General features: G+C 44.2%; 1 protein-coding gene across 4 annotated transcripts in view; it reads right to left on the reverse strand.

The window, feature by feature from the left end:
• SPTBN1 (spectrin beta, non-erythrocytic 1) overlaps positions 1-19,010 on the reverse strand; it is a 131,629-nt gene that overhangs the window by 12,654 nt on the left and 99,965 nt on the right. For all 4 annotated transcript variants that reach the window (XM_068153320.1, XM_068153321.1, XM_068153322.1 and 1 more), the window contains 13 exons: positions 16,391-16,481; positions 10,998-11,144; positions 9,139-9,402; positions 8,353-8,577; positions 8,052-8,141; positions 7,633-7,911; positions 6,520-6,650; positions 4,995-5,199; positions 4,477-4,851; positions 2,991-3,235; positions 2,498-2,636; positions 1,399-1,483; positions 102-298 (listed from right to left, as the gene is read on the reverse strand). In XM_068153320.1, the coding sequence (XP_068009421.1) occupies positions 102-298; positions 1,399-1,483; positions 2,498-2,636; positions 2,991-3,235; positions 4,477-4,851; positions 4,995-5,199; positions 6,520-6,650; positions 7,633-7,911; positions 8,052-8,141; positions 8,353-8,577; positions 9,139-9,402; positions 10,998-11,144; positions 16,391-16,481 (2,473 nt within the window). The remainder of the gene's footprint in view (positions 1-101; positions 299-1,398; positions 1,484-2,497; positions 2,637-2,990; positions 3,236-4,476; positions 4,852-4,994; positions 5,200-6,519; positions 6,651-7,632; positions 7,912-8,051; positions 8,142-8,352; positions 8,578-9,138; positions 9,403-10,997; positions 11,145-16,390; positions 16,482-19,010) is intronic.

Here is a 19,010-nt window from a genome sequence, read left to right on the forward strand (position 1 = left end):
AGAGATTAGGGCGGTGATGCTGGGAGTTACTCTTAACAATCAGCTAGCACCACAATGAAGGGGTGTGGCCAAGTGGGGCTGCAATTGCCTGTGGCACTCACCGTGGTCAGTCTTTCCAGTGCTGCAAATCTCTCATCCCAAGTAGCTGCAGATTTTTCAAATGCTTCATGCCGCTTGATAAGTTTTTCCACTTCGTCAACACTTTGACCTATTTCACGACTGGAGAGGTAGGGCTCCTGTCCCAGCAGCCAGGCCTCAGCCACACTTGCATCTCTTGAAAACTGGTGCACCTCCAAAACTGAGCAAGGAATGTACAGGTGTCATTAACATCAATCAGAGAATCATGCAGTCATCAGGCATCTTCTGAATTTACTTAAAATTCAGGGAGAAAAGTGAATGTACTTAGCTAAGTGTCTTCCTTACCTAAGCTCAATTCAATTAATCACTTAAAACATGGAAATTTGTCCTGTTTGCTTTGAGGAAAACAAAAAGTTAAGTCCATCCTAATTTCACCTACTTAATTTTGGATGTCAGTGTTTCCTTTTGGTTCCTATCTCCTGTAGCCTACTGTTGTCTGCTGGGTTTGTTCCTCAGACTGACCTGTCCACAGAAAAGTTGACTGTAGACTGTAGTTACCTGCAACAAGCAGTATTTCTGTACTTTACTCTTGTCTACAGTGCTACAGCTTTCTTTCCTTCTCTCTTCACAGCTGAAATAAAGCTTCCACTTTTTGTGAATGGGATCAAGCCATTTTGATGAATAAGAATGTGAAAACACCCAAAATGAGGGAAAATTGCCCTTGCTACTGTATTTCTTCTAGCTTGCTGAGGCTTAGAAGTAATGACAGACGTATACACAGCAGCCCAGAATCCCACAGAATCACTACACTACACTTATGTTTTGAGAATCTGGACAACTGCCTGCTGCAAAGGCTTCAGTCTGTACATGACATGTGGTCACCTCTAAGCATCAGAACTGGGTTGTTGGGCTGGTGTAAAACTTGTAAAACACTGCAATGATTAGAAGTAGACCTTTGGTCAGGAAACTGCTCATCACCACTCTAGCCTCTGAGATAACACAGGCATCTTGTGTGCAAAAGCTATCAGGCCTCTACCTCTCCCTGTTTTCCAGTAGTGCATGCTTTGCAGAAACAGCTGGAAAGTGACACCTGCAAAACAGTAGATCTGTTTCACCTAGCTTCAAATTTGATCACACAGAGTAATACATTTGGCACAGGTTTCTTGGTTTCAAATTCCCCATTATTTTATCATCAAGAGGTGTGAACCTCAAGCACACTTTCCAGTACTGTTAATAAAAAAGGAAGGTGCTGTATGTTTTTTCAACACTCAGACACAGTGAAGAAAGTCCTGCCCCAGAGAAACCCAAGGACATCCTTACTCAGTCTCAGCCACTCCCACCGGTCTTCCCATTTGTCAATCATTTCTTTTCTCTTTTCTGTCAGCTGCAGCAGCTTCTCCTTTATCTGGATCAAAGAGGAGAATGCAGGACTGTTACACAGTAGGCTCACCCCACCGCAATGACAGAACACATTGTGCTAGATTGCCAGGAAGTGACGTAAACTGACTACCACAGCTGTTTTTCTCTTCAAAGTATAAATAAACATAACCCTTGCATTAAAATTGCATTTGCACAAGCATTAAGTGTCTGTTAAAAATACAGCACCAAGGGTATTTGATAAAAAGAGCAAACCAAACAAATCTAAATGGTGCAATCATGGATTATATAAAGTGAAATGCACTGTGACCGGCACAAAAAGCCTCCAGCTACCTGAGCTAACAACACTGATACGCCAGCACAAGTCCTGTGTTATTCTCCAGGTGAAGACTGGCTAGCAAAACCTCCCAGTGCCTGAGTTAACGTTTCCGAGGATACTTCACAGCACTTGTATGCAATGCAGACACAGAAAATATCACCTCCCTGAGTGGGCAATGTCTCATGGCATTTGGCTATCTTCCCTCTGCCTAAGGGAGGCAGGAAGAAACACAGGTTAAACCTCTATCCTCTAGTCTAGACACATCAGAAAATAAACCAAGGCCTTAAGCAGCTGGGTATGTTTTTCTCTGGATTTACTCCTTCTTAGACAAACTTCTTTCTGCTCCTTCTATTAGCAGGCCTCTTAATACACTGCAGTTCCCCTGTGCAAAATTCAGCCTGTCTTACAGACGTCACCCTTCCAAAGACAGCCATCCCAGAGCTTTTCCAGCTGAACTGAACACAACAGCTTTTCCACATTTCCTGGACTGAAAATAACAGTTTTAGTTTGGGTGACATCTCTGCTATCCAACATGAATTCACAGTTAAATTACACACTAATTTCACAACAGCAGTTGAGCACAACAATCCCTGAAGTAGTGCATGTTGTTATAAATATGAAGCTTATTAATCTGTAGACTAACACAATGCAAGTTTCTGCAGCTGAAACAAAATCTACAGGGCAACTGCACTGCAGTTGCTACACACTCCAGAAGCAAGGTACCTCCTCTGATGCATAGTGTTTTCTTGCCAGAAGAGATTTGCCAAGCTCAATGCAGGTAGTAAAGCTGTCATTCCGGGCATCGATTTCTGCTTTGATACCCTGGTGATTGTTCATTAGTAGTTCCACAGATGAAACATCCCTGAAATGATCAGTCCATAGCTCAGAAACACGTATTCCAGATTTAACAGCTGTTACATTTTTCAAACAACTAAACTAGCCCAGAATGACACAACAACAATGTTAACTCCTAGATTGCCATTACAGCTCCAGCAGCAGGATTACTAGCAGCCTTCCCGTGGGAACGGCACCATTCTGCTCTGAAACGGAGATCTAACAAACAATTGTGTGGGATTTCATCTCTCTAAACACAACTTTATACTGCAGTTACCTCAGTAGCCCCCAGTAGCCCTCTGCTGGGCAGCATTACACTGCAGTTTTCTCTCTCCTGACCTGCAGCCTTATCTTCTGATGGAAAAAAAGATACCTCACATACCTTGGCTTTTCTTGGGCCTCTATCTGCCGGATAACATCTTCCATCCAAAGCATGAGATCACGAACCATGCTGAAGAAACGGAATTTATCTCCTGTATCCACCAGTCTAACCCTGCGGCCCTCACAGGCATCCAACAGTGCCTTCCATGCTTCTAGGACCTCGTTTTCCCTCTTCTGGATGTCATCAGCTTTGTCTCCAGCATAGGCAGCCTGCAGGCGTGCAGCATCTTCCTGCAGCTGTCTCACCTGGTGTGTTTGTGTAAGAGAGAAATGTCAATGTTCAGATACTTTTGAGTCAGAAACATGAATACATTTTAGCTCCATGGTCATAATTTGAATTGCTTTCCAAAGGCACTGCAAATATATTTGGTCTGTTGACATTAAAAACATTTGTCCTGTTACTAAGTGAGTATGTCCCTTTGAAAGTGAGTGCAACCCTTGGAGACTAGCTCTTAGAGAAGACTGGTGGTTCAAGAAGCCCCTGAAATGACAAAGATTTGCCATTGCCTAAACCTCCTGTGGAACTGGGTGCCAATACAAAGCGACTGTGAAATGTCAGGACAAATGGGGGCCATTTTAATGGGCAAATTTTCAGTGCCACTCAGGAACTCCTTTTGCCTCTCAGAAAAAAAGTGCCAAGCAGAAGAGGTCGGGGTTTGTGGTGTTTCTTAAAACAAGCTCCCCAAGAAAAATCCAACCAGGCTTACAAAGCACTTCGTATTTGCCCCTGTCCTCCAAGTACTCTTCAGAATATTGATTATTCCATAGGACAAGGTAGTCATGTCTTGTGTTCACTGAGGTGAGTGAACATGACATAAGGAACGGGCAAATCCAAGGTGGCTTTCAACCCAATCAAGATAATACCCAGGAACAACATTAAGGACAGAAAAATCTGGAACTTGTATTTCTACTACCTCCAGTATATTAAAAATCCTTCACAGATTTAGTATCTGTTCAATGTCTTTCAGAAACTGATTAAAGAAACACTATGTTACATCACATGGAAGCTACTTTTCAATCCCATCAGCCACACAACGTGCGGATATTGCCGCTTGAGGCAATCAAAGAAACTTCCTCAGAGGAGCTAAAGTGCATTACACTTGTGCTGCTCCATCCGTGCTCTCTTCCTAGACACAAGGCAAGCTGAGACTATCAGGGGCTGCTTTATTTCAAAGCAATAAAGAAGCACTCTGCCTCTATTTCTTCCTCAACCAAGATCAGGAAGTGGAATAACGTTAAAGATCAACCTACACATTCAGAAATCTGTGTACTTACCAGTGTCTGTTTTAGATCAACTGATTAACCTAATGCAATGACTGAGAAGCCGAAAGATAAGAACAGTACACAGGTGAAGTTATTCCCACAGAAATACACTTGTAAAGCACCTGGAAGCACTTTGCCTCCCAAAGGGGCCAAGAGTAGCAGCAGTAGGACTCTGAAGGCCAGGTTCCTATACCCACAAACAGTGCTGCTCACTTGCTACACACCTGGGTGCCAAGTGCCTGGATATCGTGCTCAAACGTTGTGTGCATTCTCTGTAGTGTTTCCACTGTGTTTTGGTCTCTACCAAGCTCTTCAGGTAGTTTCTTATGCTTGTCTTGAATACGCCCTAAGATCTCCTTGGCATCATGGTAAAATTTGTGCAGTTCATAAGAGGCTGCTAAAATTTGTGTTCTTGTGTCAATGAGCTCCAGAAGATCAGCCCAGGCCTCATTGAGTCCGTCCTTCCACTCTGCAATTGTTGCAGCATCTGAATGTCCAGAGTTGATGAGCTCATCTGCCATGTGGTTAACAGTGTCAACACGCTCCTGTCCAATGTTTCCAGTGTCTCGGGCAAACTCTCGGAATCGCTCCTGCAGCATCTGGAATGCAGAGCAACAGACTCATGCGTGTCTGCAGTTACAGACTGATCTGAGTGAACTAAGCAAGGCAGCCCCCCTTTTATACTAGACATCGAGCTTCCAGAGAGGGAAGGTCAGCCTGCAGCCACATCCACGGAACTTACTGTGACATGCTCGTAATCCTGCCCCAGCTCGTGGGATCCTGCCACTACCTCCCGTTCAGCGATCCACTGCTCCAGGTCATCCACCTCACGGTTAAGCTGGAAGAGCCTGTGCCTCTCATCCAGCTTGCCCCGCCTCTCTTCGGCTAGATCCTTCAGGCCTGCATACAGCTTATCCACCTTGGACTGGCGCATGCTGATGCGCTCACTGCAAAGCAACAGAGGGCACTGAGTCGTTGTTGTCTTTCAAAAATAATCAAAGTAAATGAGAAAAAAACAACCTAGAAGGAATAGAAATCTCCCTTGGGGAATTTAATCCTTAGAATGCAGGCCTGCTTCATGCATGGATCTGACTCAGACACACTGGACCCACCCTTTGCCAGCACAGTTGCCTACACTAGCTGGAAAACTCCTCTGCCCTGTACATATAGTCCCCCTGGCTTTAGAGAGCGATGCTGAGAACCAAGCTCTCCACTTATTTGACCACAAGTCACACCAGTCTTCTCCCCAAATTAGAGGCAGGATCTGGGCTGCTGAGGCAAGCAGCATTTTCTTTTCAGTTAAATTCTGCTTCAAAATGTAGCAGTACTTGTGAGTTTCATAGTTCCTCAGCATTTCCAAAATTACTAATATTTCTACTTGCTGTATGTTTTCTGAGCCTATAGCCCTGCCAAATTGATTTCCCTCTGCCTTGTAAAGTTGGATTACCTTATCCCAGTACTCAGTCAGCTCAGACAAGAGATTCACTCTCAGAAATTCTCATGACCACAAGAGAGTGCTTCTGAGTTAAATAACAATTTTCCAGAGAGTGTCTTTCCTACCCTAGTCCTACCTTTACATCTGTGAAGGCAGAGCAGTTAAATACATCAGCCTCATAGTCAAATCAGCCTTGCTGTCAAAACCAAGGGAGGATTCTGCTTGCTTCACTGCAGCTCTTACAACAAAACAATTCTTAAGCTTCCCAAATTCTTCCACAGGGAAAGTGATTTACCAAAGTTGGGATAAATGCACCAAAATCAAGGTGTTAATGTGCCTAAGTTTAAAGCCTCAGATTCCAGTCCCTGATTCTGCTGTAATCTGAGAGAAGAGGCAGATCCTGGCAAGCACTGCCCTAAGACAGAAGGATAAATGACTGTGATCCTGTGGGCTGAGCAGGGTAGTTTGTTGCAAGAGTGAATATGGACTCTTCCTAGTCTCACAGGATTGGTTTACCGCTGTACGGCTCAGCACTGCTGCCAGACCTGGCAACACTAGCATGTGTAAAGGATACAACAGACATTTATTGGAGGTGCCCAGTACTGTCCAGAAATCAGCAGTGTCACACACTGACATTGCTCAGGACCCTGTCTCTGGCCAAATGAGGTGGTCCAACATGCATCTTGCATTGAGTAAGGCTGAATTCCCCTTCTTCTGTACACTCTTCTAAGCTACTTACTCTTTGCTGTAGTTTTTGTGTGTCAGAATGACCCCGTGAAGTGACCAAAGTACTAAAAGAATGCATAATCCAATTTAAAATGTCAGTTAATACCTTTCTGGGTGATTATCTGCCACCAAAGTTCTGCTGGTCTTTGAAAGTTGGTGCACAGTTTCAGCATAGTCTTCTACAGCTTGTTCCAAAATCTGGTGTTTCTTCAGCATGGACACTGCACTCTGTTCATCCTGTAATGGTGACAGAAGATGACAGCCAAGTCCCCCACTCCAGAGGAAGACACCACACAGCAAGTTCAACGTGGTACGCAATCAGAAAGTGCTAGCTGAAGAGATTTATACAGAAGTGGTCCCAAGTACATCCTGAAGACACATTACTCTGACAACAGTGTATTAATAGCTGAGTTCACAGCAAATAGCACCCACAGAACGCAGAGTAACACGTGAGAGTAACAGTACATCAGCTCTGTACTGAGCATACTGAATTTCCTCTTCCATGAAGCTCTTTGTGTGTCTACACACTACTGACTGTGCAGAGCTCAGGAAAACAGAACAGTTTTAGGCACACCACTTGTCAGGCTTTTCAAGAGCAGCCTGGGTCAAAGAAAAGAAACCCTACGGAGCCCATGCCGAAGGATTCTCTACCGAGTGCAGAAATTCCAGCTGAAACCCACAGCATGTGTTGTTCTGATACAAAGCTTAGGGCAGTGAACACAAAGCATTTAGGTAAATAACAAATAAGATACAGCACTCTTAACACCTCCTTGAAAAATTGAAGTTTGTGTACCCTTTGGTATGGTCTGGTGCTCTTGTGATTTCATTTCAGCGGGAGTAAAAGCTGATGACTAGTGGGCACCAGAAGAGTGACCAACAGCCTGTTCCAGATAGTGGTGGTGTCCCATCACCAGGCATTCAAACCTCACAGAGAACTTTACCTAACAATACCATACTGGTAACTCATGCCCTAACTGCAGAGGAAGGTACACAGCTGCTGTCCACAGTCTGAGAGTGTTTTACTGACTCAGCACATCAAGGCCTATCCTCCACACTATCAGAGATGCCCTAACAGGTAGAAAAGATGATCACTGAGGTTTCACAAGGGAATTAGATTTGTTTATGTCGGCATTACATTAGTGACACATTAAATTATGTCACCTGTCCCCCTCTAGCTAAGTCATTCCAATTGAACTGATGTTGCTGTGGAGCAGCTCACCTTGGCTTTCTCTTCTGACATCATGTAAAGCTCCTGCTCACTCATCCAGGCCTCAGCCTCAGCAGCATCAAAGTAATACTGCTGTGCTCTGTGTGACTCCTCCAGGCGCTTGTGGCGTTTCTCTGTCTCCTCGATGAGAAGGTTCCACAGCTGCTGCAGGTCTGCAAGTCTCTGCTGAATTGCTTCGGCATTAGGGCTGCTCTCTGTGATAATGTTCTGACTCCTCTCAAAAATGTCATCGATACGAGGCTGATGTCCCTGGATTTCTTTCTGAAGAGTCTACATGGGAGAAAAGCATACTGATGAGATACTGCACCAAACCAAACCCCTTTTTTGACCCTTTCTCAAGCTTTTCCTTCCTGAATTAATCAACACTAGGGAGAAATAACAGGTATGGAACTCTAATAGCATGCACTTACCTGATTTTTCTTTATTAGTAGCTGCACGGTTTGAAGATTGTGTCCATGATCTGTAGATGTAGCTATAGGCATCCTCTCTCCGACCCACAACTGCAAGTAAGAAAAGAAGAGTAGATATGATTTCAAACAATCCCAGCTACAGTTAGGTCAGCAGAGGGGGGACTGGTGTACATAAGATGCAAAAAGCAGCATTACTCTAATGTGCTATTAAGACGCTACTGCAAGCTTTCTTCCTGTGATAGCTCTGCACTAGGTGTGACCTTTTCCTGTTGCTTGGGAAAGAGGCTATTTCTGTACTCACAATTTCATCTTCCACATCCCGGTTGAACTGGTGGATCTCTTTGGAGGCCAGCAGGTTTGCCTTTCTTTCATTCAAAGGCTCCAACAACTCCAAGAACTTCTTTTCTACAGTAAGGCGTTTGCCATCCACTTCATCTGTACTCTTCCCTTCTTGACTTAAAGCCCTTGCCTGGCTTTGCAGCTCCTCTATCTCCTTTTTACGAACATCCATTTGGTTCTCTAGCATCTAAACAGAAACACAGAAAAAAGGTCCTGAAAAATGGGATAAAACCACAGATTCACAACTGCAGCCAGCTGCTGAAAGCCCTCAGTTATGGCTGATTGTGCAAATGGGGAAGTTGTCCAACCACACAGTTGAATCTCTTCCAACAGTCATTCACAAGTTACCCTGAAAAACTTTGGAGCACAGCTAATGGCACACAAGAGCTTCATTGCTGCCTGCTTTTCTTGCTTCTCTTTGCTGATTTTATAGCAAGGAATCACAGACCAAACAGCTTCAGACAAGTCTGAATCACAGGCAGGAAGCCATGTGCAGAGAGGGAATGACCAAGTGACTGGAGGACTACAGTGGCAGACAGAATAGAGATATACAAGGTAGAGATTTTACCAAGAAACGTATGGCTGATTTGTGTCTGGGTGCATTTCTGGCTCTTCTTAAAGATACATGAAACAACAGGAAGAATGAAAAGCAAACACATTCTTTCATACACTGAACGGATCCCCTGCACTGCTCCTTTAAGTGCAGATATCTCCTGTCTGCTCACTCTGCAACCTGTGCTCCATTTACCTGCTGCTTCTTCAATAGGATGTTGACACTGGTGAGATCTTTTCCATAGTCATCTGACTGAATTTGACTCTCCAACCCATTCAGCCACTTATCCAAGTCAGCACAGCTCTGGGTGAAAAGCTCTGCCTTGTTTGCATCAAAGAGACGCTGAGCCTTGGTCTGAGTAGTGGATTCAAGCTCTTCCCACATCTGATGGAGACCAGTCAGCTTTTCTTTCACCACAGCTTCAGTCTCAGGTTTCTCTGCAATGAGCTGCATTCCCTCCTGCAAAATAAAGAGCAACAAAATGGTATCTCCTCAGAAGCACTCAGAGACTGTTAGTGAAATTATTCTGATTAGGAAGCACTCAGAATTTCTCATCTGCTGGCAGCATCAACCACTCATTTTCAATCTCAAATTATCCAGTGACTCCCTCCAGAACATCAGCTCTCAGGTCTGTCCATTGCCAGGAAAAGGATTTATTTGCATTGGGAAGGTCAAGCAGCAACTCCTTTTTCTTCCCCACAACGTGTTCCTTTGTGGGAGCTCCTGAGGCTGCTGCTCAGGTGAGAGTGGAGCCGACTGCCCCATGCACCTGTATGACAGCAGAGGAGGAAGTGGTAGCTGAAAGATCTGTGTCCGTCTTCCATGGCCGCAGTCACTGAGAAAGCAATGAAGACCCAGTGTAATGCAGGGAGGGGGTGCTTACAGCGCCAAAACTGAGACAGAGGAGGGTTATGATGATGGGTTATAGCAATAAACATGGGGCTAGGCTAGTATCAGAGAAGAACCACCTTCCTTGGGAAGCAGGAACCCTGCACCTAGCAGTAGTATCTTTTTGCTTTCACAAAGACTGCTTTAGTTTTGGAAATACTTTCTTTATTCTCACGGTGCTTCTACTTCTGTGCCTGGGTGGTGCTGACAAGGGAAAAACATTTGAGATGGGAACACTTCTCACAACCCAGCACATTTAATAGCTGTGACCACTGGTAACATTACATTAGCCCAGTCATTGTTAGCTGTGGCTCCATACAATCTGCAACCTTGTTTTTCAGAGGTGAGGCTGTGTTAGCATCACTAAAGTACTTTCAGTACTCAGAGCAGCCTTCTAATTACGCCATTAAAGGGTATTGCTAGTTGCAGATCACAGAGAGGCCTCTAATGGGATACAGTGCCAAGGTAGGAGAGGAAATGAGCAATTAAGCTAACTTACACTGAACAGAAACCCACTGTCAGAGCTAAGGACGAGACCTCCTTAATGTTCCAGAGCTGCACATGAGAAATGGGGGGAAAAAAAGTACAGCTCATCACAGCGTATTAGAGCCTTCAAAGCAACTTGATACAGAGCTGTGAATCTTAATTAATCACAAAACTGGCTGTACTTTACCTCATGCACTGATTCTGCCTGGGGAAAGGCAGTCTGATTATAGTCCTGAATGCATGGATGGCAGCATGGGAATCTAAACTCACTTGTTAGCTGCCCACATTCAGTTATCCACCCACATTCAGTTATTTCCCAGGAAGTATGTATATTTTATTACCTCAAATCACAACATTTGCCTCTTTTACCCTTGGGTGTGGAAACTAGGTTATGCCTTCCTCCTGACAGACACAAAAGACTAGCCAAAATGAAACTGGATCCTTAGCCAAAGACTGTTCTGCGAGACTGCCTTGGATAAAGATCATTTAACATGGGTAAAAAACTCAAATGGCTTAGATGGACACAATACAACAGATACTTATCCTAAAGTAATGAAATCTCCTCTTGCCTTAGCTGGAGAGAAGACTCAGGAAGCAATTCTGCAGAGGAACAGATCCCATCTCTGTGCATAAGCAATTTTCACAAAGAGGAGGGCAATTCTAGGACATTTTTTAGTTACCTTTTCAATCTTCTCCAGCCATTCTTTGTTGGATGCAAGTTCTGCCATAAATGCCTGGTGCTTCAGCCATTTGCTATGGAGGTTCCTTGCCTCATCGTAGGACATATCTTGGGCTGTGAGCATCTTCTCATTGATCCAGAGTGAGAGCTGAAAAAGAAAATACACATTTACAGCATGAAAGAATACCATCAAAATACCTCCAGATCAAGGATAAAGAGATGCTTCTACAGAAGAGCTGCATGAGAGTCAGAGACTGCATTTATTCAAAGTTCAGTCAAGGACCCATCTCCTCAACAGTTAAATATCCATCTCCAATATATAAATAAGGCATGACTCAAGCTGAAAGGAATCAACTTCACAATAAAGCAAAATCAAACACACAGGTCTCACCCAGTTCAAGAGCAAGAGAAACAGGGACATGTGCCATACTGATTAGTCACTGTGTATTTTCATACCACTCTTCCTTCCATGTGCTCCTCAGGACCAGGACTGGAATGCCATGCTCACAACCCTGTGGAGCCTCACTGACATTCCTGAGGACACTGCAAGCTAATCAAGTAGCAGGGACAAAGCACTCTCCGGAATTAAACGGATGTTCAGGGAAACACTGCACACAAAATCCTGCATTTCTATTTCCATCAGTAGTCTAAAGAACAGAGATAGCTTTGTACCATTAATTAATTTACACATTTGTACCACTAATTTACACATTTGTACCTTTTTTCTCATAGTCTTTTCTCTATATAAATGAATTTATTTGTCCAATCCCCAGTAGGGTTTTGGTAGTCAAGAGTTTTCTCTTCCAACTATGTAACATCCAGGATCAATTTAGTTCTGATTTTCCTGAACAGCATTAGAAGAAAATCAGTACTTAAAAAGATAGTTTGTTTGCCATGGACAAACAGAACATGAAATGGTCATAGCAGCTAACACAGAATTTCTTTCTAGGGTAAGTCTGACTGCTTTATCTATCTCCTGGGTGGGGATAAAAAACACATTCACAGGAATGTTTACAGAAGTTGAAAAAGACACATTTTCTGCATGTTTAATGTCACCTCCCCAAGAGAAACATGTCAAAACAAATCTAAACTTGCTTCTAGAACACCATTCCAGCAAGGCGAGCTGTCCTGCTGAGGAAGCACCACAGCAGGGAGAGTAAGAGAGCACAGGCAAGACTGGCCAGTTCCCTGCGATGTGCCTGGGATACAGGGCAACAAATTCATTTGCCATTCACAAGGCTTTCTTAAATTATCCCACAAAGGCACTGTTAAGCACCACAAAAAGGGAAAACTTGTCACACAAACAAACTCCTCATCTGACCTTGCTATCAAGTCTAAAGTGAAAAACGTTCACATTAATGAAAAGGTCTGTGGGCAGCCATTTCCAACAATAAGACAGGTGGGCTCCAGGATAACTGGCCTCCTGAACTGGTAGGTGGGGTCAGGGAGCAGCACAGTCCCCCTGTAATCCAGGAGAAAGCAGTTATAGACTTGCTGAGCCACTTGGATCCTCACTAGTCCATAGGAGCACATGGGATCCATCCCAGGGTGCTGAGAGAGCTGGCAGATGGGCTGGCCAACCTGCTCTCCATCATTTACTACCAGTCCCGGCTCACTTCCAGTTGGCAGCCAGGCACTAGTGGTGTTCCCCAGGGATCTGTGTGGGCCCCATCCTGTTCAATGTCTTTATTGATGATCTGGATGAGGAGATAGAGTCCACCAGTAGTAAGTTTGCAGATGACACGAAGTTTGGGGCAGAAGTTGATCTGTTAGAAGGTAGGAGAGCTCTGCAGAGGGACCCTGACAGGCTGGACAGATGGGCAGAGTCCAACAGGATGGCATTTAATAAGTTCAAGGGCCAGGTGCTGCACTTTGGCCACAGCAATCCCATGTAGTGCTATAGGCTGGGGTCAGAGTGGCTGGAGAGCAGCCAGGCAGAAAGAGACCTGGGGGTACTGGTGGACAGTAGGCTGAACATGAGCCAGCAGTGTGCCCAGGTGGCCAAGAAGGCCAATGGCATCCTGGCCTGTATCAGGAATAGTGTGGCCAGCAGGACTAGGGAAGTCATTCTTCCCCTATACTCAGCACTGGTTAGACCACACCTTGAGTACTGTGTCCAGTTCTGGGCCCCTCAGTTTAAGAAGGACATTGAGACACTTGGGTATGTCCAGAGAAGGGCAACGAGGCTGGGGAGAGGCCTTGAGCACAGCCCTGTGAGGAGAGGCTGAGGGAGCTGGGGTTGCTTAGCCTGGAGAAGAAGAGGCTCAGAGGAGACCTTATTGCCATCTACAACTACCTGAAAGGAGGTTGTAGCCAGGAGGGGGTTGGTCTCTTCTCCCATGCAACCAGTGACAGAACAAGAGGACACAGTCTCAAGCTGTGCCAGGGGAGGTTTAGGCTTGAGGTGAGAAGAAAGTTCTTCACAGAAAGAGTAATTGGCCAGTGGAATGTGCTGCCCAGGGAGGTGGTGGAGTCATCATCCCTGGAGGTGTTCAAAAAAAGATTGGATGTGGCACTTGGAACCATGGTTTAGTTGTCAGGTGGTGTTAGGTGATAGGTTGGACTTGATGATCTCTGAGGTCTTTTCCAACCTGGCTGATCCTGCGATTCTGTGAAAAGCAGTTGTGTTCACACTAATGGATAGGGTGAGCCGAGACATGGATGATAGGTGGTACATGGCACTGGTTCTCAGGATAAAACCCTTATTTCTGATTCCCACAGTGTTATTATGCTCCTTCTGAGAACACAAAAGTGCAAATCAAGCATGCAAGGGCTGAAAAAAATCTGGTTGTATAGCCAGGAGTCACTGAAGTGACTATTGTCAGTCCAAAAGTAGATTGAAATAAAAGAACATCATAATGCTCCAAAACAATTCCCCAGACTGACACTTGGGACATTTATTTCTCCAGAATATCCTAAGCCTGTTGTTAACACCAGCAGAGCTGGCTACTGGGGTCCTCTCATCCTTTGCACCTATACTGCAAACGTCTGTTTCTGCTCTCAACCCCCTGAAGACTCCAACACTCTGCAATTAAAACCAAGCATGAACTAAGGAAAACACAGGGACAAAATTCTTGTGAAGCTGGCAGAGCAACAAAGGAGGGTGAAAGAGCACTAACTGCTGCTGCACTTCCCAGACACTGCAAACACCTGAGTTGACACAGCCTATCTTGCAGCCTAAGGTTCACAGACATCTGCACTGCATGACAAAACCTGCTGGCACAGCCCTCTGAACTGGCAGAGAACTTCTGATGCGTGGAGTCTTGCCAAATGCTTTCACTCCAGCATCCCTGGAGAAATTAGCCCAGATGGTGCTGCAACTTCTAGTCCCTTACAGGGAAGATCAGCTTTAATCTCCTCCAAGGTGAGCTGTGAAAGAGCAGGAAGTCAAAGAAAACTAAATGGCAGAATTTCACATTTCCCCTTCTCAGGATTTTCTGCTGTCACTCTTGATTTCATTCACTCAGCAATTTAACACATTCCTATTTATGAATGTGAGAAACAGACCAAAAAAGCAACACCCCAGGATTAACCTGTGACAGTGTATCTGACTACTAACAACAAAAAAATCTGCTCTGTGACCTGGGGGAAATGTTTATGACTTCTGAGCTGTGGTTGTGAGCATTATCCTGTCACCTCCCCCAGCACCACTGACCCCGCTCATTGCCTCGCCTGTGAGTCAGAGGCAGGAAGGAGCAAGAGGCAGGAGGCCACATTTACAACGATGCTTCAGCACAGAGTGACAGCTGAGGAAGGGCTGCCCTGGGGAAGGAGCACACTGCAGAAATACCTTTCCTCTCTACAAGCTACAGACCGATGGGAAACCACCCCTAAGGCAGTGGGCAGGAAGGCCAAAGGATCACTGCCAGGTCAGAGACTGGTTCAAATCTGTTTTCTAATGATTCTCAGCTTCACAGAGATGAGCAAAGGGCAAGGTATTCCCTTGGCTCCTGTGCACCCTGCAGGACAGTGCTGCTCCATTCCACGATCCCTCCAGCCTCCCTGAGGTATGAGTAATCACACCAATGTAAAGTCTAAGTCTCATTATGGCTGTCTTCTCAGCAAACAGCCACTCAGTTACAACCAAGGCCAATGTCCTCTCAGGAAGGATCAGAGAAACTTTTAGCACTTGGGTATTGTGAGTTCTGTCTTTGAGCCATGCAGTCGAGACACCCATGGTTTAGTGGCTGAAGAGCAACAACTGAGGAGACAGACATTCAGGCAGCCAGACACTGGAGCTTTTATGTTTGCCTCTTTTTTGTTAACAATGATATAGGGGAAAAAGCCCAGCTCCAGGGAAAACATCCACACTGACAAAGAGGCTAGAAGAGCTCAGGGAACCAGGGGGACTTTTGCAACAGAGATGCTACAGAGGAAGGAAGAAGCTGCTGCTAGTTACAGCAGAACTGTTGCTAATCTGTGATGTTTTTCTTGTCAAGGAAGATGCAATTTAACCCAAGTTCATGGTTAGCTTACATAATGCAGGAAAACAAAGTACATCTAGGCAGTGAGGCAGCAAACATCATTTGCCCAGTTTACACTCCTCATTTTGTTTGTTTCTTGTGAGGAGCCTCAGCTGTGGGCAATCCCTTTCAGACACACTGCTGTGACTTCCAGTCCCTTGGGAGCTGGCTAAGATGTGCAACCCACGTACTGACTCCTGAATTTAAAAGCACATCTTTGTCATAGTCAGGTTCCTTGGCAAGCTTCAGATAAGGACAGTTAGTATTTAATGCACCTCACAGGCAAGGCTCTTTATCAGCTTTTAGTAATGCATGAAATAACCTGGAAATGATTTAATTCCTCCTGCTGGGAACAAGATCCTTCCCAACATGAAAATGTTGCTGTCAGTGTAAACAGTCCACAGAAGTCACTAGAAAGTCTGGAATCTATTTCTTTTGTTAAAAGTTATAGTACTTCATTTGAAACACAGGCAGACTATCAGATAAGTAACACATCAAAGATGATCCAGTTTAACCCCATTTCCTTCTTCCTCTCAACCTCCTGTTCTGACTGCTTTGCAGAAACCACTTGACATCTCCTGCACCAGGCCACATACGTGTAACAGCTGAAGTGTATCACAGTGCAGTGATAGTCCCACCACATTCCATATGATTAATTTATACTGCATCAGAAAATCTTCACTGGTTTTGGCTACTCCCCCAGTCTTTAGATTAGATGGCAGAAGGAAATTCAGTTCATGAGAATAAAACCCCAACAGATTCGGTTTTGCAGTACTGAGCAGGCGTTTCCTCAGTTGTTCCTTCACACTAAATACTACTGGATAACCTGACTGCAAAATGCTAAGTATTCCAGTGTTCATAGCATGAGGGGTAAGAATGCTCCTCTGCAGGAAGCAGCTTTCAGCAACAAAAGTGAAAGGATGTAAGTTACCTCTTGACAATCCTGAAGGAACTTTTGAAGATCCCTGTTGTCTTTCAGTCTCATCAGAAGTTCACTGGCTGCTTCACGGTTCTTCCTATGTCTAGTCAAAAAAATCACAGCAAAGACAAAAACCATTGTAATAGGCATTTAATGCAAACCCAGCATTTGTTGATTCCTGTCACCCCTCTGGGATACACCTGTTTAATATGTATGTGGCATGTGGCTTTGCCTGCCTGTCAAATGAAGGGCATTTTGGACCCTTAGCTACGCACGTGTCTTTTAACGTGCTCACTTAAGTTCAGCATCGACTTATTTTTATGACCAGTTAAAATACACAGGGAAGTCAGCAGGGTTTTACAAGTGCTATGTACAGAATTTGGCCTGCTCATTTGAAGAGCACAGGAAATTTCAGACTATTTGCCAAAAAACACAAGAAAAGGATCTGCAAAATTGCAACAGTAAGACTGAATGTTCTGTGGTTCTTCCAAAGCATGGCCTTGCTGGAATGCTCCTTACGACCTTCGCTCAGCACTTCTTCTCCTGAGCAAAACTGGTTTATATCACCTTCCAAATGCTGTGTTTAACAAACAGCAAACACAATACATCAGTGTGCTTCTGCAAACAGAAGCTTTACCCATGTTGGAACATATTCCTCAGAGTGTTTAAGAGTAGACAGGAGAAAACAAAAGGTTAGTCTAGAAGCCCTATTTTTAATTCATAACTGTTTGCCTCTTGAAGGATGAGCCATGCTGGCAGTCTCAAAAGCCTCAGTGGGTTCTTCAGAAGGCCATGGTGCCTCAAGAGCTCATTCCCAAGGCACCTCTGAACACACTTTCAACTACTGCTTAATTTAGAGTAGTTACCCCTGTCCTTCAGTATGTTCATTATTTCTGAGACGGAGGAGGCAGAGCAAAGAAGGCAATTTTTATTTACTGCTCACTGTCTTAGATTTGTTCACGTTTCACTGTACAGGGTATTAAAGGGAAATACTGCTGCCCCTTTCAATAACCTGAAATAAATGGGGATAGAGAGCTGGAAACTATTTCAGAGGGTGGCAGTTGATAAGATGATCTCAGCACATACTGGCAATAGCTAAATAAATCCTTGTTAGTGGAAGTCTCCAGACACTCGTGATACTCTACAAGACTATGAATTAAATGTTCGTGACAACAACTGTATTAAGATACCACTTCTTCTGATCTGCTGTAAGGTACCAGAGCAAACTATCTGGCATAAATTCAGGGACTTTACAAACACAGGGAACACTTAGGGATACATTTGACATAAAAGCATAAGGTCTGTAGGCAGAGGAATAGGACAAAATACGTCACAGGGATACACGTTGTTTCCCTTTTGTCTCAACAGCTTCCTCTGAATAACCAGGCAAGTAGCATCTATATATAGCTGTTGGTCAAGAAAACTCATTTACAGATCAGATGGTGAGGAAGACAAGATGTAACCATTAAAGCAGGAGGCTGGAGTCCAAGACCAGACAGTCTTCATGTTTTGACAGGGATTATTTGACAGCTCTTTCTTGGCTGTTTTTCATATGCCTGGGCAAACACAGTGAATTACTCAGGTTGCTCAAATGAAGCAAGGAACTGCTTGGGTGATTTTATCATTATTATTTCACAGATCTAAAGCCAGATGACATCATAGATTCATGTATTCTTGAGAGGACAGAATTTAATTTCTCTGAAATTAAAAAGGGAATTTCATCACACTTACTTGAATGGAGTTAAGAGTAAGCTCTTATGTTGAGAAACTCTGTGTTTATAGAAGTACCAAAACCCAATCCCCCAGAGAGCATTGGAAATACTACCTTCAAGAACTTTGAAGGGAAGACACACAGGGGTATCAAAACCAGATGATGGCATTGCTTGCAGGCTTTTTTCCTTTTTTCCTCCCCCTCTCAGCATAACAAATAAGATATTCAGCACCTAGAGCTATTTAACTGTGAAAGGTTGGTGAGTTGTACAAGATGACCTGAAACTCAAAGATGGGTATTTTCTGAGGATAAACGAGGCTGAACTGTAGTAAAGTTTAAGCCAGGCACTTGAAGATGTGACTGTGGTATCTGAGGACAGACACTGTGGGAACAGGCAGGAATTCCTGTATTTTCATCACAGAATTGATGCTATTTTACACAGGAATAAAAGAATAACAGGATAGCCTGTTCTCCTGCTTCAGACTGGCTATATCTAAACATTTTTAATTACTCATTTATGTTTCCCTAAAGCCTTTAAAAGCTTCAGTGACAGAGACTTTAGAATTTCCCTATGCACACACTGAAGAGACAGATCCAAGGTAAGCCAAACCTATATGGTAAAGAGAGGATAGGGAATATATCATGGTCAGTTAAAACATGGAGGGGCATTTTCCTTCCATGGCAATGTTATGAAGAACTGAAGTGAGAAAATTGAGACCTGTTCAGCACAAGGAGGTGTCTGACTCAAATTAATCCAAGCGTAGATCACCAAAATTTGTCATAGCTCCTATGCTGCATCCTCAGAGGCCCCTGAGAATGCTAACAGTGCTGAAAACTGACAGAAGCACTTGTGGTTTAACTGTAAGCCTGTGGGTTTCAAAGCCTGTACAGTAATATGCAACTGCCTACTATGAATACTGA

Source organism: Melanerpes formicivorus, unplaced genomic scaffold (assembly GCF_026170545.1).
Source record: "Melanerpes formicivorus ecotype bairdi unplaced genomic scaffold, bMelFor1.0.p_v2 SCAF_25, whole genome shotgun sequence".
Classification (NCBI taxonomy): domain Eukaryota; kingdom Metazoa; phylum Chordata; class Aves; order Piciformes; family Picidae; genus Melanerpes; species Melanerpes formicivorus.